This window comes from Vigna unguiculata, chromosome 9 (genome assembly GCF_037176805.1).
Source record: "Vigna unguiculata cultivar grain cowpea cultivar isolate G323 ecotype 2 chromosome 9, ASM3717680v1, whole genome shotgun sequence".
NCBI lineage: Eukaryota > Viridiplantae > Streptophyta > Magnoliopsida > Fabales > Fabaceae > Vigna > Vigna unguiculata.
Genome location: NC_140800.1, coordinates 6427600 through 6450197, shown reverse-complemented (window position 1 = coordinate 6450197; position 22598 = coordinate 6427600). Strand labels below are relative to the sequence as shown.

Genomic DNA, 22598 nt, shown 5'->3' with positions numbered 1-22598 from the left:
TCTCATCTAATAAAATTGAATTTAATGAGTAAATTATCAAAAACTTTAGATGTTTTTTCTTATTTTCCTTTATGCATAATTTCTCTAATAAAAATTTATCAAATTTGTATCATATTCGCTAAATGAAATATATTCCAATGAGTAAATATGACAAAAAAAAGTTTTACTCTCTATTATAGATTTGTTGAGTGAAATAAATTTATTGTGTTCTCATAAGAACTTAAATGGTTTTTGTATGCTGAAATGTTTCCCCCCAAAAAAAAAAGTTGTCCTCAAAATTTGGATCTCATACCAATATCAATCAAACATACACGAATATTGAGCTTTCTTATCCTCTTCTTCATTCCATGTAGATCCTCTTCTTCATTCCATGTAGATTCGTTAATGGAGTGTTTTAAAATTGTGATTGAAAATTTGGATAGACTCTAATTTGAAAGTGAGATTGGACTTTAAATGTATATCACTTCATTCAATTGCATGGAATGGATCAAATATTAAAACATAGATAATAAGATCCAAGTCTACACAATTTTCAATAAGTAAGCCTAAGTTTTGATGGTAAGAAATAATACCAAGTTTTGATAAATCTAATGAGTTTGTCAAGTGTGAGTCTGAAACATCCCTAAAGAATATTACTTGATTAAATAATTAAATAAAAAAAGAAGAAGTTCAAACGTCACAATATTATTATTCCCAACGTGGGAAAATATAAAATGTTTTAACAACGCGCCAAAAATTTATAAAATAGTAGTAATAAAACATTACAATTTCCAAAATTCATTAACCATAAATGAAAGCATAATAAAAAAATCCCTAGCTCTAATCCCAAGCTAGCCCTCACTCCGTCGTCTGCGCATCCACAACATCACATGTATCATCATCTGCTCTCGTGTAACACATCGCCAATCACAAACAGAAAGGGTAGGCTGATAAAATTAGAAATAACATATACATTAACAAAATATATAAATAGGACACTCATTTTATTCATTATACTTAGTTCTTGGCCAAGACCTTAACCCCATAGGCTTTTCAACCTTAACATCACACATATAGTTAGCCTCAGATTCAGGATTCATGATGCTCACACGAACCTACCCGCTCGTGGTCCTACCTCTACGAACCTCCCCGCTCGTAGTCCTACTCTACAAACCTCCCCGCTCGTAATCTTGCTCTACAGGCCTACCCGCCCGTAGTCCAACACATGTGATCCACCAGCTACGTACCTCCCCGCACGCGGCATCTCTCAAGTGTGAGCACGAAAGATACGAACCTACCTCGCTCGTATCCCCACACAAGACTAACTGGATATGAACCTCCCTGCTCATATCATCACATGTTCACCACCATCCATGAACTTACTCACTCATGGCACAACATCTCCTGATCCAAGTATAACATCATTGTGTAAAACAACACACAAACAAGTCATTGACAACAGCGTTATCGCCTAGCGCAGCCTAAGCGTCGCCAGGCAAAATCTGCCTAAATCGCCTGGTGGAACATCTCTACCGCCAGGCGCCAGGTCAGTTTAGAGTCTCTGTTTGAAGGTCTTCCGCCTGGCGGACCACACCTTGCCACCAAGCGTCACGCGGGACAGGGACTTCCCTAGGGTCCTATCTCCTGGTGCACCTACTCAAGCCGCCAGGCGCCATACAGTGGCGAAACCTGCTGGTTTTTTGGCACTCACCAGATTGTCCTTTAATCTAGTTGCTTCCAAAATCGAAATGGCATACTCTCGTATCAGAACCTAGTTCTAATTTCCTATCCATCACAACGGGATCTAATTCCTTATAATTCAAATTCATCGTTCAACCATCTCAAACTAGGTGTTTCACCCACAACACTTTAGATACACCATTACTAAACAACTTAGAACCGAACAAGTCTTGCTCAGTCCCTGTACCATGTTCAACTCATTACAATCCTAGACTTAACCAATTAGTTATGCATCTTTTCCACATTCCATTACTATGCCTAATATCACACTCTCTACTCATAAACACCTTTATAATCCTTCAATAGTATATACTTGTTTCCCATGTTTATACCACTAATTCCAGCTGCCCAACTATCCACATTGAATCACCATTGACCACACTCCATGACCTCTATACTAATCCGAAATCATAGTTTATGATTCAGCACTAAAATCAGTTATTTCTTGTTTCCTTCTTATCTAACTTTCCCATTCACTCTTTTATTTATAGGCGAAAAAGTCCCCAATCCCCACATATCGATATATGAATTCTCAACCCCTTACTATTTTGTGCTCTATCTCTTTCCTTCTTATCACTTAACTAATTAAACCATCATGACATATTTCCACACTCATTACCAACCCACTCTTAGCATAACATACCCTCCAACTCCTTCCCTAGCCTTAATCACCATAACTTCCTGGCACCAATTCTTCCTATCTCATTGACCAATTTTTTTTTTGTCCCAATTCACTCCAACCAGCCTCTTTCGCAACCATCCAGTCAAAACACACAATTGCCCTTGTTCCAAGCGTCGCCTGACGGCTAGCAAGGTGCCGTCAGGCGGTGCATCAATAACTGGCACAAGCCAGATTTCCACACTTGCCCAGAAATCTTTACTCCCATGTTTTGACCCACAAGGAAATTACACCAAGCCACACCAATTCACTTAAAATTTTCCAAGGTCACACAGTGCAATATCATCCCTTTCGCGTATTATAATTATTAGAATAATTAACATCAATGTATCACTCCTTCCCTTCCAAGAACCCAAACCTATAATAAGGATTTATCATACAAGATTATTGACTATGTATCACCACATACATAATTATCACAAAGTACATAGTAGTAATTCACCCAAACAATGCACGCAACACAATTCCAGAAGTCACACTGACTCCCGCACGAGAAATCCCAAAACAAACAAGAAAACGCGAACAGTGTTGCGCCGCCTGGTAGATATTCATTGCCGCCAGGCGGTTCATGCCAAAACCAAGAACACAGTCAAAATCTGTTATGCTGCCTGGCGGCTCGGGCCTTACCGTCGGGCGGTTTCTGGGCAGAAACCTCAAAAAACAGCGTGAATACACAGGAATTTCATGCAATTATCTCAAGCAAGGTCCAATACAAACTGAGCGAATTTAAAACATAAATAAACAACTCCCCTTACCTAGATTCCTTGCTTCAAATTCGAGATTGAGGTGTGTATCTAACCCAATGACTCTCCCTAGCTTTGTTTCTCCTCCAACAATGGCTTCACTTCCAATCCTCTTTGCAACCCGTACCAATTCACTAGAACTCCTCTGCCCAATGGTTCACACGCAGTTCCAGACCTCACTCTCTCCAATTTCTCCCTCTCTCAATCTTAATGCTCTCTTAATTACCCATTTAATTTACTAGAACGAATTTTACTTAAAAATGTGGCTTAATGGTTATTCATTAACCATTACTTTGTATCATCCCTTGACAGCTAGGGTTATTTTGTCTCTTCAATTCCATGCCAAAAATAAAAGTAGGCAAAAACAAAGTTTAGTTTTTTTCTTAGCAAGGTTTAAACCCACAATCCATCAATCACAAAGCAAGTGCTCAACCAATTCAACCAATCATGTTTCGTGATAATTCTTGTAATTTTAGGATGACATTATCATGACTCACATTGAAATATATCAATAAAATAATGCACAGTTAAATAACATACAATTGGCACACATAGGACTCGAACCCAAGTCCTTTCACAGAATTAAGTTCTCTTAACCATTTAAGCTAGTACTATTCCATGTCATAGTACTCCGCATTAAATGTCTTAAAGACTCCTCTTACCCACATTTATTAAATAATTATTTAATTTTCTCGGGTCTTACACAGTCAACCTAATATTACTTCTAATTCAAACAGACATGGTGTGTCTTTCGTTAAATGTCTTATGAAAAACTAATAGACGTCCAAAGATTTAACGACAAGTAAATAAAGGCACAATAAGTCTCATGAGGTATCATTACAAGACTCATGGCTAAACAATTGAAGCACTAGACGATCAAGATCTAAGTAGATGACTCCAATATCACAATATATGCTCACGAGGATGGTCTGTAAGTTATAGGACTAAACTCACAAACATCAAAGAAGATCCTAACACATGCACAACCTACTCCCTGAGTGATGTGTATTCATTTCAATGCAGTCAAAATGGTCAACATTAGTTAGATAAAATGTGTCCTTGTATTCAATAAAACGAGTATAATAATGAAGTGTCAGCCAAAGTCAAACATATATTTTAAAAAGGTAACACCAAAGATAACTCACAAGGTCGAAATGATTTTTTTTACACCTATAAATATAAGCTCTCCATGCACATAAAGAAACATTCACCAAAAAACCATTTATATGCATAAGCTCTTATTCTTTCACTCTTTAAAGCTTCTAGTAGGGGTGTCAAAATGGGTCAGGCTTGACAAGCCCGCTTGCTAGCCTGTCCAAAAAAAACATGGGTTGGATTACGTGTTTGGACTCGCTAGCCTAAAGAAGCCCGACCTGCTAGCCTGCGGGCCACAAGACAGACCAACCCACAAAAACCAGCAACCTGTTTCAACTCTCATAATTCACCTTTCCTCATTCGTTCGTAGTTCAGCCACAACATAAACAACCACATGTGACACAAAGAGAACGAAAACTACCGCACCCATCTCCATCTTCTTCTATGCGTGACGCCCCAACAACACCACCTTCACCAACGGTTGTACCATCTTCACCTCGTTGTTAATGTTAGAGTCGAATATGATCGCCAGTGTTACTCAACTTTTCCAAGGCGCATTGTTGGCCAGGAGCTTCACCAGTGTTGCCACCAATCCTTCTCCATTATTGTTCAATCTTCCTTCCCCACTTTAAATGGGTTTTTTTCTGGTTGTGGGTGTTTGAGATGAAGGAGAAGACAATAATGGGTGATGGTTGTTGGAATGTTGGGAGAGAGTTGGGGTTTTTGGTTTTGCAAATTGTGAATTGGGGTTTTTTATTTTGCACATGATTATGCGAATTGCGAATTGAGGTTTGTGATTCTGCGAATTGGGTTTTCTGATTTTGCAAATAATTTTTGTGAATTGAGGTTATTGATTTTTTGAGAATTGGGGTTTCTAATTCATTAGGGATGATTGCAAATTGGGTTTTTGATTTTTGGTTGCAACCTATCTCATCTCTAATGAATGATTTCATTGATTATGTTTTTGTAGCATATCCTTCTTGCAAGTTCACAAAATGCATGTGTAAAATAAAACTAAAAATAAAAAGGAAGAGGTCGACCAACCAACCAACTCATCCATTGACGGTTTGGCTCAAGCCGACCCAATTTTGACGACTCAGAAACAGGTCAAGCTTAAATGGGCCAAATTGACCTGTTTTGACATCCCTAACTTTTAGTGAATTAGAAATATCATTTGTTATACTAGGAAAAAAAAATTCTCTACTTGCACTTTTCATATGATTTATTTTCATTTTTTACATCATTTTTTTTTCAATGGTAATAAATTGGATTCATTGTACACATTTGCTTAATTTTTTATTTTCATCTTATCTCAATATTGTTCATTGTTTTTGTCATAATATTCTATATAAAAATTATTTTTGACTTGTTTTTGTTACATTGGATCATAAATTTCTAAGGTTTCAACATGAACATATGTTTTGTTGGATTTGGAGTTATCTTTTATTTCTTACAATTTTTAGAATTTTAAAAGATTTGCTAAAATTTTGTAAAGGCACTCATGCACAATAGACTTTTCATGTATTAGCTTAAACTTTTGTAATTGGGATTATGGACATACTTAAAGCCCACATTTACTTCAATTTCCAAAGCTTAGATATCGTCAAAATGTGCTTTAAACAAAAAGATAAATATAATTTACTAAATTTCAGAGTTTTAGTTTTTCTCCTTTTCTTTCATTTTTGTTTATCTTTTCCACTCGTCCTTTGTTTTGCTTTTATTTTCTTCAACAACGAAGAACTAAATCTTTAAGGGTCAACTCGTATAATTAAGATTAAACAAGTCAAATTTAATTTTGCACAAATCCTTCTTCACTTCGGGTTTATTCTTTTCTTCTGAAATTTTGATTTTTCTATTTGTGATATCAAATTACATTTCCAATTTTAGAATTCAAATTTGGAATAAATTATCTTAATTTAATGACTAAATATGAATTGGACTAAATGATACTTTGATCCAATTTGTATAATTAGTTTAGTTTATTAATTGAATCGATTAATTGTTCAAACTTGGATCTAAATATTTGGAACAATGTGTAAGAGGATTCTTTGGATATTGAATCTATTGATTTTCTTTTCATTTATTCTTCTTTTATTTTATTTTTATTTTTTTTGTAATTTGTGTTTCATAATTTCAATTCTTAAATCCCCAATTTAATTTGTACAAAAAGAATACTGAAAATTGAAAGTAATTGATACGTGTCATCTGAGAATAGACCTAAGTTATGCTCTATATTGTAAAATTTAAAGAAACTTAGTTTGTTTGATTTCGAATACAACATTGAAAAACACTTTCATTGTATATCCTTCATGTTTGTATGAAGTTATATTATAAACAAACAGTTATTATATTTCATATCTATTTGATTGAGTGTGAAGTCTTATAAAAACAACTTTATTGTTGTATAAATTGGTTAGACATTATGTACTTGTTAACTTAGAGGAAGTTCGATTAATAACCTGAAAGACTTTGTGTACACATCTGAGTCAAAAGTGGTAATGAAAAATATTTGTAAACATTTGACTATTTAGTGGAACCCTTTGCAATTTGGATTACAAAACTGGATGTAACACAGGTTAGGGATCAACAAGTATAAAATTCAAAGTGTTCATTGTCTCTTTGTATTACTCATATAGTGCTTCTCTTAATCAATTGTAAAAATATTTTATAAAACAATTGTGAATGTTTTTCATGAAAACTTTAAATGACCCTTCAAGACTTTAATAGTACAATCTGAAAAAATCTTTAGTGCAATGTTTTAGCTATATTCAAATCTCTCCTTTTTAATATTAACATTTTATTTCATCAAGAATGTGTTTTAGCTCGACTATTTTTTCAAATGCTACACAATTAAATATGTGTTTTTTCTGGACAATAGACAACTAAGACGTTCTTAAAAGTTTTTCAAAAAAGAAGAAGATCAATTTAACCAATTAACTTGTATCATAACAAATTAAAATTGTAGTGATTTTTCACTAAAACTTTTTTTCTCTTCAAATAATTTACTACCAACTTATCATAATTGATTATTTGTAACATAATTAGCTTTAAACCAAGTTTTGAAAAATCTATAAATTCAACCTCTCACTAACATGCTAAAAACTTTTGAACAAGTTTTAAATACAAAATTTGAGTTATTTATTCATCTAAGCAATTTTGAACTTGTTTCAAGAGTGCGTTAAGAATTCATTCACCGCTATTATTTTTTTTCAAAGATTTAAAAAGGGTTATGTGTTAAAGTTGTGAAAACACTAGAGAATGCTTCTACTATAAAACTCGGGTAATATCTTTTCATTCTTTTTCTTTTTGAATTTGTGGGTTAATCCCATTTTGTTTTCTCTTAGTTTTCAAGGGATAAATTGATTCTCTTGACGTGGTTTCAAGAGATATGTGTTACATCCTCTTTGTGTGATCAAAGGGTTAAACTATATTCTATTGATTGTATTCAAGAGTTGATTTGTTATCTTCCTATCTTGTATTTGATTCACATGTGAGCGTGCTTGTAACAACTTGTAAAGATATTGAAAATTGGTTATTCAAAAGGTTGAACAACTAATACTATATGTAGGATCAGTTTGCTCTAAATCGATATTAAATTCTCCTATAATCTTTCTTCTTCCTTCTTAGTCTTTACACATTTATCTTATTGTTTGTAAATACATTGTGTGATCTTTATCAATATTGATTTCAACACAATTGAACCTAAGTGTCTAACACAAGAATAAAAGTGGAACCACACAACATGGTCAATGTTATAAGTTTTTGTGGAAAGAGCTAAAGTATTTGTATTATTCATTATGTGAAGTCACCCAATGAGTTTTAAACTATTCTCTCTCTTCTTCTTTTTTCATTTTCCACGTGGATCAACTTTAAATTCTAGTTTTACATTTATCTTTTAAGCTATTAAACTTAGTGTTCAACTTTCATTTTCTATACCAAGGTTGGTTTTCAAGGAAGAACATTCTAAGACAATAGACATCGTTTTTAAAATTCAACCCTACTTAGTTAAATATTTTATTTCCCTCTTTGGTTTTTTATAAGTTTAAGATAATAAAGATGAAGAAGAGACAAGAGTATAATATCCTTCTATGACAAAATGAAATGTGGTTAGATAAGATTTCAACCAAGATATAAATTTTGGTGGTCTCTATCAACATCCAATTTCGTTCAAGTAAATAAGATTTATTAATAAAAAAAGGTTTTTAATTTATTTGAGAAAACCAAAATTTAAAAAGAAAATGAAAAATAAATAACTTAAAAACTAAAAATTATTAAAAATTAAACATTACTCTTAGCACCTCCCAATTTTTTGTTTGCACCCCCTGTCACTATCAGATTGAGTTTGACCCAACCTCCCTTATTACTACCTCGCAAGCCCCTCAATATGGGTCATCTATGATGCACCGATACTTCAACTTGGATCACGTATCCGTATCTGACACGTATTTGTATCCGATACTTTAGGATACTTTATCGATACTTATGAGTGAAGTATCTAATTTACAAAGTCGTAGTACAATACAAGAAAATCTTTGAATAATGATTAATTTTAGTAACAAAAATAATTAGTCACTATATAGTGATTAATTTAAGTATCAATTTAAAAACTAAAAATTATTGGCAACTAAAATAATTCCAAAAAATTATAATTAGTCTCTAAATTGATAATTAAAATCATTTTTATTATGAATTGATTTCTAAATTGGTCCTTAACATTAGTTACCAAGATTTTGACTACCAAAATAATTGATTTCTAAATTGGTCACTAACATTAGCTACCAAGGTTTTGACTACCAAAATAATTAGTCTATAAATTGGTCTCTAACATATTTTTGGTTACTAAAATTGGTCATTATTTAAGAGTTTTTCTACAATGGTACTTTTATGATGGCAATAATTTATATTTTTTATGTTGATAACTTTAGTACATATAATTTTAATTTGGATTAACACAATAACAATAATATATTTATTATGTTTTTAAGAATTATTGTACCCATTTTTCAATATTCATATATCTCATATCATATCCTATTATTTTCAAAATAAACGTATTGACGTATCGGATACGTGTCGTATACGATAAATGTATCGTATTCGTGCATCATAGTGGGTCATCAATCCAAAACCAATTCACTCTTTGCATTCCAAAGTTCACTCCTCACACACCCATTACATGAGCCATTAACCCAAGACCAAATCACTCATTGCATACCTTGTTCTTTGTTCAAACTCCCTATTTAATGGGTTGCTAGTCCAAAATCCAGTTTTTTACATTCACACCCCTATATTTTTATTCACACATTTGTCTATACCACTTAAAATCTTCTCCACCCTCACGTTGTCACTTGTTTCACCTCTTCTCTCTTTCCTAACAAATTCTTCAAACCCCAACATATACAAGAACCCACGCTACTCAAACCCATACTCACCATCTTCATTCTTCTTCATCCTCTCAAAAAAAATCCACATTTCCATCTTCTTCCAAATTTTCACTTCCCATATTACACTTTTGCTCCGCACCATGATTTTTAACTCAGGGGCACACACTCACTCCTCTATCTCTCTAACCACACGAACCTCCATCATCTTCCTCATCCTCTCCAATCTCCACACCCATGGCTACCATTTCCATTAGCTTCATCATCACCACGCCACACTTAACCCCATTATCACCTTCATCTTTTCCACCTACACATCACTCGCACAATACTTCCCCACCCTCAACATCTTCATAAAACCCCCATCTCCATCTCCAAAACCTCACATCTGCCATCAGTGGTGAACCTACGTGTACACGAGAGTGAGCAAGCACAACCCCTGATTTTGTTAAAATTATTAGTAAGTATATGAATAAAATTTATTTTACCCCCTTAATCTTATATATTTGTCCTCTCTTAGCATATTGATCCACTGACTTAGGGTCTTAAATTCGTAATTGATTGTCATCTCCATTCACCATACACTTCACCCCTGGAGGATCCTCCTTGCATTTCTTCATCACTCACACAAACAAACACACTTTCTTTCCCCTTTTTTTCCTTTCCAATTCTCAATTCCATTGAAGCAGAAGAATAAAAAGAGGAGAAGAAGATGAAGAAAATTTCTACAATCTAATGAATTTGGTTTTAATTTAGATAGTTGTTACATTTAAAAAAAATTGGAATTGAATTGAATCAAAGAGACACATATGTATAGACTAAATTGAATACAATATGATATGTGACATTATTCTGTTTAACAATGGCACATGACACTACTCTTCTATGTAGATTTGACAGTGTCACATACCACATCACAAGATTTGACACGTGAATAACAAAAAACTTTGAAAAAAAAAACTAAAAAACTAAGAATTGCCACATAATATATTTTTAACCCGTTTGTAAGATATTAATAGAGAATACCTAGTTGAGTCAATTATTTAAAAAAATAATACTTTATTGAAAAAAAATAAAAACCTAATTAGAAATTTTCAACCAAAATAAAGAGAAAATGAATAATTAAATCCTAAATATATAATTATAACTTTAATCATTTAGATGAATAAACATTTCCATCAAAAGCCACTCCGAAGTGGCCTCATTGAAAACATCACCATGCATGGTTCCACGCCATTTAGAACTTAAAGACTAAATTATAAGGTGGGATGTTGATGGTTGTAAATGTGTCACACGAGTTAGTGGGGCCACTCCAAATGAGAAACGCACAAACATTGTACAACTTGATTCTGCCTTCAATGCTATGCATCAGAATCACCCACTTCACCCCCAAGTGCCCAATTCCCATTACAAAATTATAATATGAATTAAGTTTTTACACTATCATTAATAATTATAATTTATTCTAGAATAAATAGTTAACATTATTAGCAGTAAATATAATAATGAAACTAGAATAAATATACAATTTTCTTCACGATTTTACAATAATTTCACATCTTCTTTAATTTTAAAATGTACACTCATTTCTCTTATGAAGATCTTGATAAAACGACAATACAACTTTTCTAATTTTTAAAAAACATTTATTTTTATTATATTTGTAATAAAATGACGTTCCTTTTCTTAACTTTTTAATAGAGTAACACTTGTCTCTATACTTTATTTTAACAATAATTTATCAATTAAAACTCATTGAAAATAGTGAAAATTACAAAATGAAGTTTTAAGATATAAAAGTTGTTCTTTGAAAATAAATTCTTCTTCATACTTTTTATATAAAATATCATTAATAATTTTTTAAATAGAAAAACATCACTTTATTAAAATATAAAAAGATAAGTAGGGTTTAAAAAATGGGTTTTTAATTAAAACTATAACTCATTGTAATTTCTCTAAATATAAGTTAAATATCCAACATGGAGCGCAATGCGGCTAGACACAGACACCACCAACGTTGACTCAACCACTTGTTTTCCCATTACACTTGCAGTGGTTGGGATCACGACACGTGTAAAACATAATGATACGATCTTTTACTTTGGTGACCAAATTCGACACGTTCTTGATCACATTATATATTTTTTTTTCTTAATCATCACCACATTCCAGTTTTTTTTAGGAAGAATTTATGTTCTTCCCCACTCCTAAACATAACTTTGGTGACCTAATTTTAAATTTTAAATTATTCCCTTTAAATTTTCAATTGTACACCTCAATGCAGTTTAAAACTCAATTTCCAAATTCCAATATTTCACAAATACGCATCCATTTGAAGTATAATCAAAATAGATCTTTCTTAATCTCTGTATAATACGTTTATCGTCTTATTCATATACGATTAAGTGTATTTTTAATCAAATATTTATTGAATAGGTTCTTAGGTTATCAAAATGTTTTCTTTTAAAAAAATATCAGCTCAACTAAAGTTGTAAAGGATCTTATCATTATACAATTTTTGAAATCGTTTTCAATGATAGTTGTTGTAATATTGTTATTGGTAGAAAATTTTTATTGAGAGATGAAAATGTATATATTAGAATCGATTTGAAATATTATTAATTCGAGGTGAAAACATAACATTTCTGTGGTGTTTCTAAATACAAGTTGTGTTTATTTTATATAATGAAGTACATTTATATTATATTATATATATATATATATATATATATATATATATATATATAAAACATTAATTTTCACTACATAATTAGGGATGGTAAAACAGGGTAGTCCGACCCATTTTGGTCTGATTTGTCCTTAACCCGTCAAAAATGTGTTGGGTCGGGTTGACTCATCAAACAAAAACGGATCAATAATAATAATTCGTCCTGGACAAGATAGGCTAACAGGCCCCAGACCGGACTGGGCCATCATTTTTTTTAATTTGTTTTCAAACTTTATATATTTTTTTAAATTTGTTTATATATACATGTAAATTAATATTAAAAGCATATTTAATCATATAAAAAAATTTAAAATTTTAATTGATTAGTAATGTTTTTAATTAGATAAATTAAAATAATGATTATTTACATGATATATTATCCTATTATAACTAATAATTGGAACTTAATTTATAAGTGCTAATGATTTAAACTATAATACTATTATATATTTACACAATTTTAAAAAATACAATATAAAAAAATTATTTTTTATTTCTATTTTTAATTTAAAAAAATATGGGTTGACTGACCGAAACGAACTGATCGTATTTTAGTTCGTCAAATTATCGGATTGAATAGTTCAAATAAGAACAAATTTACGGGTTGAAGTCTATATTCCAACCCATTTCTTTTAACATAAACTAACAAATTGGTTCGTGAAAGCTAATCCGTTTTGTCATCTATGTGAAATATATTATCTCTACTACATTTAATGTCTATAATTTAAAAGCTTTATGTATAGTAAACAAAATAATTAAATATTATCCAAATACTTACATATAATAGAGACAAAAATATAGTAGGTACATATTGCTAAGCATATTTCATGATATTTGTTCAAACATTCATTTATCTAAATTATCATGATTCCAGCCCCACCAAATTTAATAATTTATTTTCTTTTAGTAAAAATAGCATTAATTAAATTCACAAAATAATACATGAGAAATTCGTTATCTTAAAAGTAATACTAAATAGTCTTGTAAAAGAATTCTAGATTAAGTTATTGCCCTAATAACTCTGAACATATACTACAATTTCATAATTCCATTCTTAAATTGTTTCTTCTGATTGAGCAGGTTAATTTTCAAGATTATATAAAATTTTAGATGGTATGATACTTCACAAAAATTTCAACTTATCATGAGTGAATGTAAATTTTCTATATGTATGCTATTTGAATATAGAGACTTCTATACAATACATTGCACCTTTTTTTATAAACTTTTATATAATACGATAAATAATTTGTAAATATAACTAATTAAAAATTAAGACATAAAAAGAAAATTTAAAAAAACAAAACTAAATATTTAATAAAAAAAAGTTGGAAACATGAATACAAAAAGAAAAAAAAAAACAAGAATTAAAGTTAAAATTAAAGGAAAAAAGCTAAAGTCAAAGGAAACTAAAACAAAATAATAATCTAATAACTCCTTAATATGTAAAACAAATTCTGAAAAATGTTATAACTACTTTTCCTTAATGTGGATAAATAATTATTTAGTTGATATTATTTCCCCTTTTTCACGTCTAAGCATTTCATACAAAGAATGAAATCCGACAACTTAATTAGATAAAATTAATGATAATGAAAATAAAGCAAATCAAAATCAAATAAATAACAACAAAAATCTTGTTATTTAACTATCTTAAAGTAGTACAAAGTTTATGATATACAATCAAAGAGGCACAGAGGAAGAAATTAAACGTGTGCAATTATCCTTCTCCACAAATGATAAACATTTTTCAGACAACTTTCCTAAAAATTCCATTGGAAAACATAACCTTCATAATTTTTTTATAAATGATACCAGTCATTAAATTTCAGTATCCTACTTAACCTGGTAATGCATCTCCATAAGACAAATTTTAACCTTATCAAATACGTAATTAATAGATGCAAAGATATCACACACCCACGTGTACTCACCGTAATTTTTCTAAACATTATAAGATTTAAATTTTATGATCTTATGCAGATTGATTAGTTATAAAAATTATTTAGTAAATAATAAATATAATGTGTGATTGTTTTAGTAAAATTTAACTACATTACAAGTCTCAGAAAAATATTTGACCAACAAGACAATCATTTGAAGATTAATTTCAGAACTAAACCCATATTTAATCTGAATTTAATTTAAAGACAATTATATAGCTTAAAAAAATAATCTGTAGACTAAAATAAACAATTATTATTATTATGATAAAAAAAACTGTTAAATTAAAAAACTTTATCATATAAGATTAAATATTTGACCGGCTTTATTTATATTCAAAGGAAGCGGAGACTCCGGGAGCTTATAAATACCCCAAAACATTTTCACATTTCTCCACGAAACTGAAACTCTTGTTATTCTCTTCCTTTTCGGCAATGGACTCGACGAAGCAACAAGCGCAGAAGTTTCTGGTGACGGTGACGGCGGTGCTGGCGGTGCTCGCGAAGCGAGCAAGCCGGCTGCCGCGGAAGCTGAAGGCGGCGGCGCCGCCGAAGGATGAGTGGAGGATCGAACTGCGATCACCGAAGAAGCTTCTGAGCAACATAGGCGGCAAAACGCTGCCGTTTCTGCCGAAGAAGAGCAAGAAGAAGCGCGGCGAGAAGGATTGGGGGAACGGCGGGGTGTGGCAGAAGACGATTCTGATGGGGGACAAGTGCGAGCCGTTGGATTTCTCGGGCGTAATCTATTACGATAGTAACGGGAAACAGGTGAACGAGATGCCTTTAAGGTCGCCACGCTCAAGTCCCGTGCCCGGGTATTACTTCATCCGCCACCGGGAACACCGCGACCACCACCCCTGAACTCTCTCTCCGCCGCCGTGTGCATGTTCGGTCGCCGCCGTTTGCTTTTTGATGTGGGATCGAAAAATTGTATAGAACATCTGAAAGTTAGAGATTTGGATGTTTATTGTTTAGATAAATAATCTAGTCTCTTTTAAACTATGTTTTAGATTTAAGTTTCTTCTCTTTGCCATGAAAAAGGTGGGTGAATGAAATTTTCACAACTCTTTTCTTTGTTATTAATGATAATGATCTTGGTTAGTCTTTGTTACTTCTTATGAAAATAATTAATATCAACTGTTTATTATGAAAAAAAATAATTAATATCATTAATAAGTATTTTGAATGCCGAAAATATTTTCCCTTTAAAGTTATCTCATTTCTAAAGTATTACTTGGTTGAGGAAACAAAACAAGTCCATCAACTAGTTGCAGTGTTGCTTGTTTAATCTTTTTTGATATAAAAATTTAGATTTTTAATTTATAAAAAAATTATTATTATTTTGGAAAGATTGAAAAAGTTTGAGGTTTTTTTTTTTTTAGTTTTTCTCTTTGTAGTTGACTTAAATGTGTAAGATTACATACTTTTTGTTTATCTCTTTTGGCAAAGTATGGTAATAGTTAAAAAGGATAAATGTTAATTACGCTTGAAGTGTTTGAATAAAAATTAATTATTATTTATTAAATTTAATGTTATTTTTGTAAGTATTTTAAGTTTAATTAATGTATTATATTGAATGACATGTAATATAATAATGTGAAAGGAAAAGGAATGGTTATGGTTGAAATAGCATTTGCAGAAAGTATGAATTGGTGGGTGAATTTGTGATGCATGGTGTGTGTGGTGTCCACTGGAAGTCGACTTTGAATTCATTGTAGTTGTGCTAATCTTAATGCTTTTGCGTCCACTCAACGCGCTTTCAGTGTACCTCGTTTTTTTCTCTCTCCTTTTTTATTATAATATCATATCCTCACTTCTAGTCAACTATTAAATTAAAAGTTTAATTAAGTTTTAATTAATTGCAAACTTAAATAGTTTTAATTGAGTCCTGTTTAAAAAACATTGTTTCATTAGTTAGTTTTAACAACTTTTATATTTTGTAATTAAACTCTCAACTTTTGATTTTGTCAGAAAGACCCTTCTATGGATTAGTTTACATCACGATTACATGTGTTTATTTCCACATGATTAATTTGATTTTTGTATTAACGTTTTATTAAAAACACAATAGCATTATTTTATAAAAATAATTAAAGTTTAAGACTTTATGTTTTATTGTTTTCTTTATTGTAATTATTTTTTAAATCAAATTTTAAAATGAAAAAAAAAGACATATCGCTCCGACTGAAACAAAACAAAATGACAATTAAAAAAATTATAAAGATTTTTCATATTTAGTATATTACGAAAATTTAATAAAAATTAATTAAAAATATTGAATTTTGGGAGAAACATAAAAGTATATGAAATATCAGGCAAGATTACTTTTAACAGCTTATTTAATCATTTTTAATCTATAATCTTAATTAACCTCATTTCCGATATTTAACAAATGCAAGTTACTACCAATTACACTTTCCTTAATTATCTATTATAAGCACTTAAGAATAGTTATTTGCTTGACTAAAAATTGGTGTTTTATGTGAAAAATAAATCAAAATACAAGTAAAAAAATACAGGTAAGGAGGGTTAAATTGCGTTTTATTATTATTATTATTATTATTTTGAAATGTATTGTTTGATATCAAACAATAAAACAATGGTTTTAGGTTACCGAACGATCTATTAATTTTTTTAAAGATTAATTTATAAATATTTTCTTTTTTTTTAAATACAATACACTAATATGCAATCAACAAGGATAAAAAGAAGGAAAAATTACTATTTGACAATATAGACTATATTCAATTTTCATTGAATTGATTGAGTTATACTAATGCTATTTTCGATTTTCATTCAATTGATTGAGTATTTTATAAATGTTGTATAAAAATTATAAATGTTATATATAAAAATTATAAAGGAAAAATAGTATATAATAAAATTTATAAATGTTATGTATAAAAATTTAATGCTATACAGATAATTAAATTCTATTTTTTTAACATCCTTTTCTGTGCCAATATTTATATAAATACGATCTATTTCAAACTTTATCCACATAATTTTTCTAATTATTTTTTTTCATTCCGTTTACTTCAAGGTTCCTTTGGTTATTAGTTCTGATAATTATCAACCCGTATTAATCCATAATCACAAAAAATCCCAATTTAAACCAATTTTATATTTATTCTAAATTATTTGTTTGATTTGTGTTGATTCAATAAAATAAAATCAACCAATTTTAATCTTTATTTTAAATATGTATTTTATATTGATTTATATAATTTTAATTGTTATTGTAATTACGTAATTTAGTTGTTTTTATCATTTTAAATAAATTTTATTTCAGTTAAAAAAATGTAGGTATATTTAAAAATTATTCCGCAAAATAATAGCATAAATACAATTTTTAAACTTTTTAAATTTTAAATTTTATTTGTGTTGTAAGTAAAATAACTATAATTTAATAAATAAAATATTAATTAAAAACGTCAATTGTGATTGTTTTTTTGGGATCTATTTAAAAATCCAAAATATAGTAGTGCATTGGAAAGAGAATTTTTATTGAAGTGCTTACGTTAGAAAACCTAAAAATGAGTGAATTGTATACAAACAATGTAAAATAAGGCACCGCAAATTAAAACCTCCTTGGAAATGACATACAAATATTTGTATTATTTTGTAGAATAAGATATCAAATGACACTCTTCTCTTCACAGTATAAAGATTCAATATTTGTTTTATAACCAAAAATATACGTTAAAATAAAAAGGTGATTAATAAGAACAAAGAGTAAAACAACTTTTGTCACAAATTTTATATCAAATTAAATAAGAATGTATAACAATATATATGAATTTTTATTTAGTATATATAAGTTGTTTTTCTATTTTATTTTTAATAATATAAGAATTAACAAATAATTAAAAGAAATAATCATATAAATTTACAATTATTTTTAAATTGTGTAAGTATTCAAAATATTTGATTATATATTTTTCATATATATATATATATGAAAAATGAGATGTTATAATGTACATTATTTAAATAATTTGTAAATACATTATTTTTGTAAAGAATATATGTATTAACATATATATATATATATATATATATATATATATATATAATAACATACAGATAATATTGTTAACAATATTTTAAAATCTTTAGTTAGATTTTCGATGCACAATATAATTGTCATGACACTTTTTTACAAGATACTTTTGTATTAAACATGTCTTTTGGATGCTAATATCAACTATTTTTAATGTTTGTGTATTTTTTTTATTATTTTAATTTTAATTTTAATTTTTTTAGTTAAATATATTTTTAATCTCTAAATTTAGACTCAAAATTAATATAGATAGAAAAATGGGTTAGGTTCGACAGACTAACCCACCAGTCAACCCAAAAAAAGTCGAATTAGGATAGAGATTTCAATCTCTGAACCCAATTCATCCCGGCCTGCTGAACCATTAACCCGTCAGGCCAGTTTATAGGTCAAGCCGAGTTAGCCTGCAACCTGTTTGGATAAAATAAAGAATAGGAATATCATGTGTCAGCTTGCAACCTCTCTAAATTCATTTTTATTTCTCAGTGAGAGACTAATCTCATATCCTCTCGCAAATCAACTTTCGTTTCTCATTTCTTATTGGCACTCACCGAAGCCAATGAGATTTTAAAATCCTTAGTCATAGTTTCAATGCACAATATAATTGTCACGTGACATTTTTCTAGAAAATATTTGTGTATTAAACATTGTTGGGGCTAATATCCACCATTCTCAATATCTGTGTATTTTTCTTCATTTTTGAACATTTTAACTTTTATTTTTTGATTAAATATGTTTTTAATTCCTAAATTTGGACTTAAAAATGATATGGATGGCAAAATAGGTTGGACCCAACAGGCCAACCCACCAACCTGCCCAAAAAAGTCGAGTCAGGTTAGAGATTTCAACCTGTGAACCCAATTCATCCCAGCTTGCTGAACTTGTTAACTCGTCGAGCTACCTCGTAGGTCAACGTCAGGTCAGCCTGCAATCTGTTTGGTTAAAGAAAATAGGGACATCATGTGTCAGCCCGCATCCTCTCTCATTTCATTTTAATTTTATAGTGAGACACTCATAAAAATTGAAATTCGTTCATGTCCTAAATAAATGGATGTAGTTTTTTCTTAACCTGATGCCACTAACTTCTATTTTACTTGTTAAATGATTTTTCAGGTTAATATTTGAACTAAAACGTGTCAAGTGATATAAACAACTCAAATGTTAACTAATAATATTGCTTAAAAAAAGTTAATGTCATTTAACAAAAAAACCCTATCTATTCATTTTAAAGTTCGGAAACTAAAATATATTAAAATTTAAAATATTGACAAATTTTAATTTCACATCTAAAGATTAAATATATATTTAATTTTTTTTTTACTTTTGGCCGACACTACATTATAAAGCACTTTTTTGATTGAGTAAAGAATATGCATTATTTTGAACACCTATATTGAGCAACTATAATTGCACTAAAATAAGTATAAATTATTTAAATATTAGGTTTGTGTATTAGGATTTTGTTTGAAGTTTGTGAATGCGTTATTTCAAACTTTTTAATGATATTCTTGAGCATCAAATGTATAATTGTAGTGGTAAGTTGAGATCTTAATCATTGAATATCTCATGTTTATGTTTCTTCTAAATAAGTCATCTTATACTTCTTTGTAGCATGTCCAAATTTCGATCATTTAATAATATTTCACGAGATTTCTTATGTTTCTTGTATATATCATATTGTCTTCTAATCATTTTATTATTCTTTACCAGATGTCAAAGAACAACAAATTATGTTTATTTAGCTTTAAAATAATTTAAATGAATTCACATTGAACAAAACTTGGTATAAATTTAGTATTATTTATTATCATAAAAAACTTAGAATAATTTGTTGAAAATTATGTAGACTTTCGTCTAGGCGTCTATGTGATAATATAATGCATACAAACTCAATTAATGGAAGTTATTCCAATCATTTAAACCTAAAAATATGCGATGATTAAGATAAAAAAAAAAAAAAAAAGTGGGACTGAAGTTTGGAAAATTGAAAGGGGGAGTTGCAGAATTGAAGCTAATGATGACAAAGGTGAGAAGATGAACTCTTTTGAAAAATATGTCTTTTCAAAGAAGTAACAAGTGGACAATAAGCACGAAATATAGGTTATATAGGTAAAGTTTTAGGAAATAAATGTCAAAAATGAATTATAATTAATTAGAAATGCATAATTTCATTATGAGTTGAATATCGTGACGAATGACGAAGTAATTGATATTTTCATTACGCAAAAACAAAAATAAGTAATAAAAAAGAGTGTAACCGTGTTGCTCACCAACTTCCTTAGTTTATACATATTTTTTTTCATACAATTTTGATAATTATTTATTTATTATATTACATTTTTATCCATTTAAACGTTTATTTTCTTTTTCTTTTCGAGTAGAAGATTTTGCGGGGCATTGTTCGTCACAGACCCAGCTTCTCCGTTAGGGCGATTGTAACCAAACGTAGCTTTAAAAGAAATTCTATATAAAGGATTAGGTAAACAAATTAGCCTAACTAAATAATACGGATTATAATTAGAGAAAATCTTTTAAAATATCTTACGTAAGTTTAAAAAACTTAAATTTTATATAACTTAAAATTATAATTTTTTTAGAAGTGTTTCGAAAGACTAATCAAAACACGCATAAAATTTGGTTGAAGATTTCATGATTTGTTATTCTTTTAGTTTTGGTATTGATTTGACAAATTATTTTTTTTTTATTCAGCAAAAGTTGGTTTTTAGGTCTCTAAATTTGTGACAAATTTGAAGTGAGAAATTACGTTGATTCCAATTTCATGTGGGAATATTAAGAATTCCACCATCATCAATGTTGTCCACTAATATGGAGAGTTAGGAAGTAAAACGAAAATTGTGTTCCTATATAATAGTTGGTGACATGCTAAATTAGAAAAAACTACCCTAGTGCCATTCAAGGTCGGTCACAGTAAGCATCATCATAATTGCAGTCACATAAATTGTATTTATATCATATTTTCTAAACATCATAGTGATCCTAACTTAATTACAATTTAAAACCATTGCAAAGATTTCAACCATCAACTCATAAATTTCCAGATTTTTTTTTAAACCCACAAATTTCAAGATAAACTTTTACTACTATATATTTTTGCTAATTTAATTTTCAAAATCCGGGTTTAGTATTTTGGAGAATCTTTCAAATTTTATATTTTGTTATGACGAAGCTAAGGAGGAAGAAATAATGAAATATAGCCTTTACTATTTTATCTACCATCAACTATGTTACCCAGATACGAAAACGGGTATGGATATGACACGAACACGGACATGAAAATATGGTTAAATTAAAAAAAATATAGGACACGAGACATGTGTATATACATGTTAAATTTGAAATTGTCAACTAACACAAAAATGAATCTAATTTATCTATCTAATATCTAATATGCGAAAAAGTAGTAATAATATAAGATTTGTTCCTTATTTTAATTGTCAAAATCATGTCAAAGATAAAAAAATATATTTCAAATTAGATATAGTGTGTTTTACAAGTATCGTATAAGTGTCGGTATTCGATACATATCAAATACGGTACACGCTATTTATGAGGCGTGTCGGAGTATCATAGACCATCAATCCAAAAATTGTATTAAGTTTCCATATTATATTTTTTCACTGGTGTCATTTTTTCATAAAATTATCAAAATAAGTTTTAAAAATTTTAAATATATAAGTAGATTGCATGATGCAACTTTACTGTGAAAAAGTTATATTAAATACGCATGACTTCAAACTTGTCAAAATAAAGTGGTGTTGATCCTATAAAACTTTTTTTTGTAAGAGAAGAAGTCAAATGAGTTAAACCGGACTTTAATTACACTTAAACTTGTTATGTTATTGTTTTCTTAATTGTTATTAAAGTGGTAGAAATGATAACACTTCAACCCACATGTTAAAATTGTGTCATCTTTGCATAACTTTAGTTCAAATCACATTATCCTTAAATTGTGTCTGCATAACTTCAATTCAAATTAAAGAAGAAACAATAGAACTAGATTAAGTGTAACCAAAGTATAGTTTGAACTATATGATATTTCTCACACAATAATTGTATAAGATCAATACGACTTCCCTTTAAAATCGTCTCATGCATACACAATTATTTCTTTACAATGAAAGAGTATGATACTAACACGACCGGTCAATATACATAAAATTTGTAAAATTTATATATTTCAGTAAAATGTTGCGAAAAAATTACACTAATATGATGAAAAAACTTCCAAA

The 22598-nt window shown here is 29.4% G+C and overlaps 1 protein-coding gene across 1 annotated transcript; it reads left to right on the top strand.

Moving 5' to 3' along the window:
* Nucleotides 1-14672: 14672 nt before the first annotated feature.
* On the top strand, nt 14673-15399 carry LOC114164160 (uncharacterized). Its single transcript, XM_028048708.2, has one exon. The coding sequence runs from the start codon at nt 14724-14726 to the stop codon at nt 15147-15149; it is 426 nt and encodes a 141-aa protein (XP_027904509.1). The 5' UTR covers nt 14673-14723; the 3' UTR covers nt 15150-15399.
* Nucleotides 15400-22598: the final 7199 nt, after the last annotated feature.

Excerpts from the sequence above, each read along its gene's own strand:
- LOC114164160 (XM_028048708.2), top strand. The coding sequence starts at position 14,724 with ATGGACTCGACGAAGCAACAAGCGCAGAAGTTTCTGGTGACGGTGACG.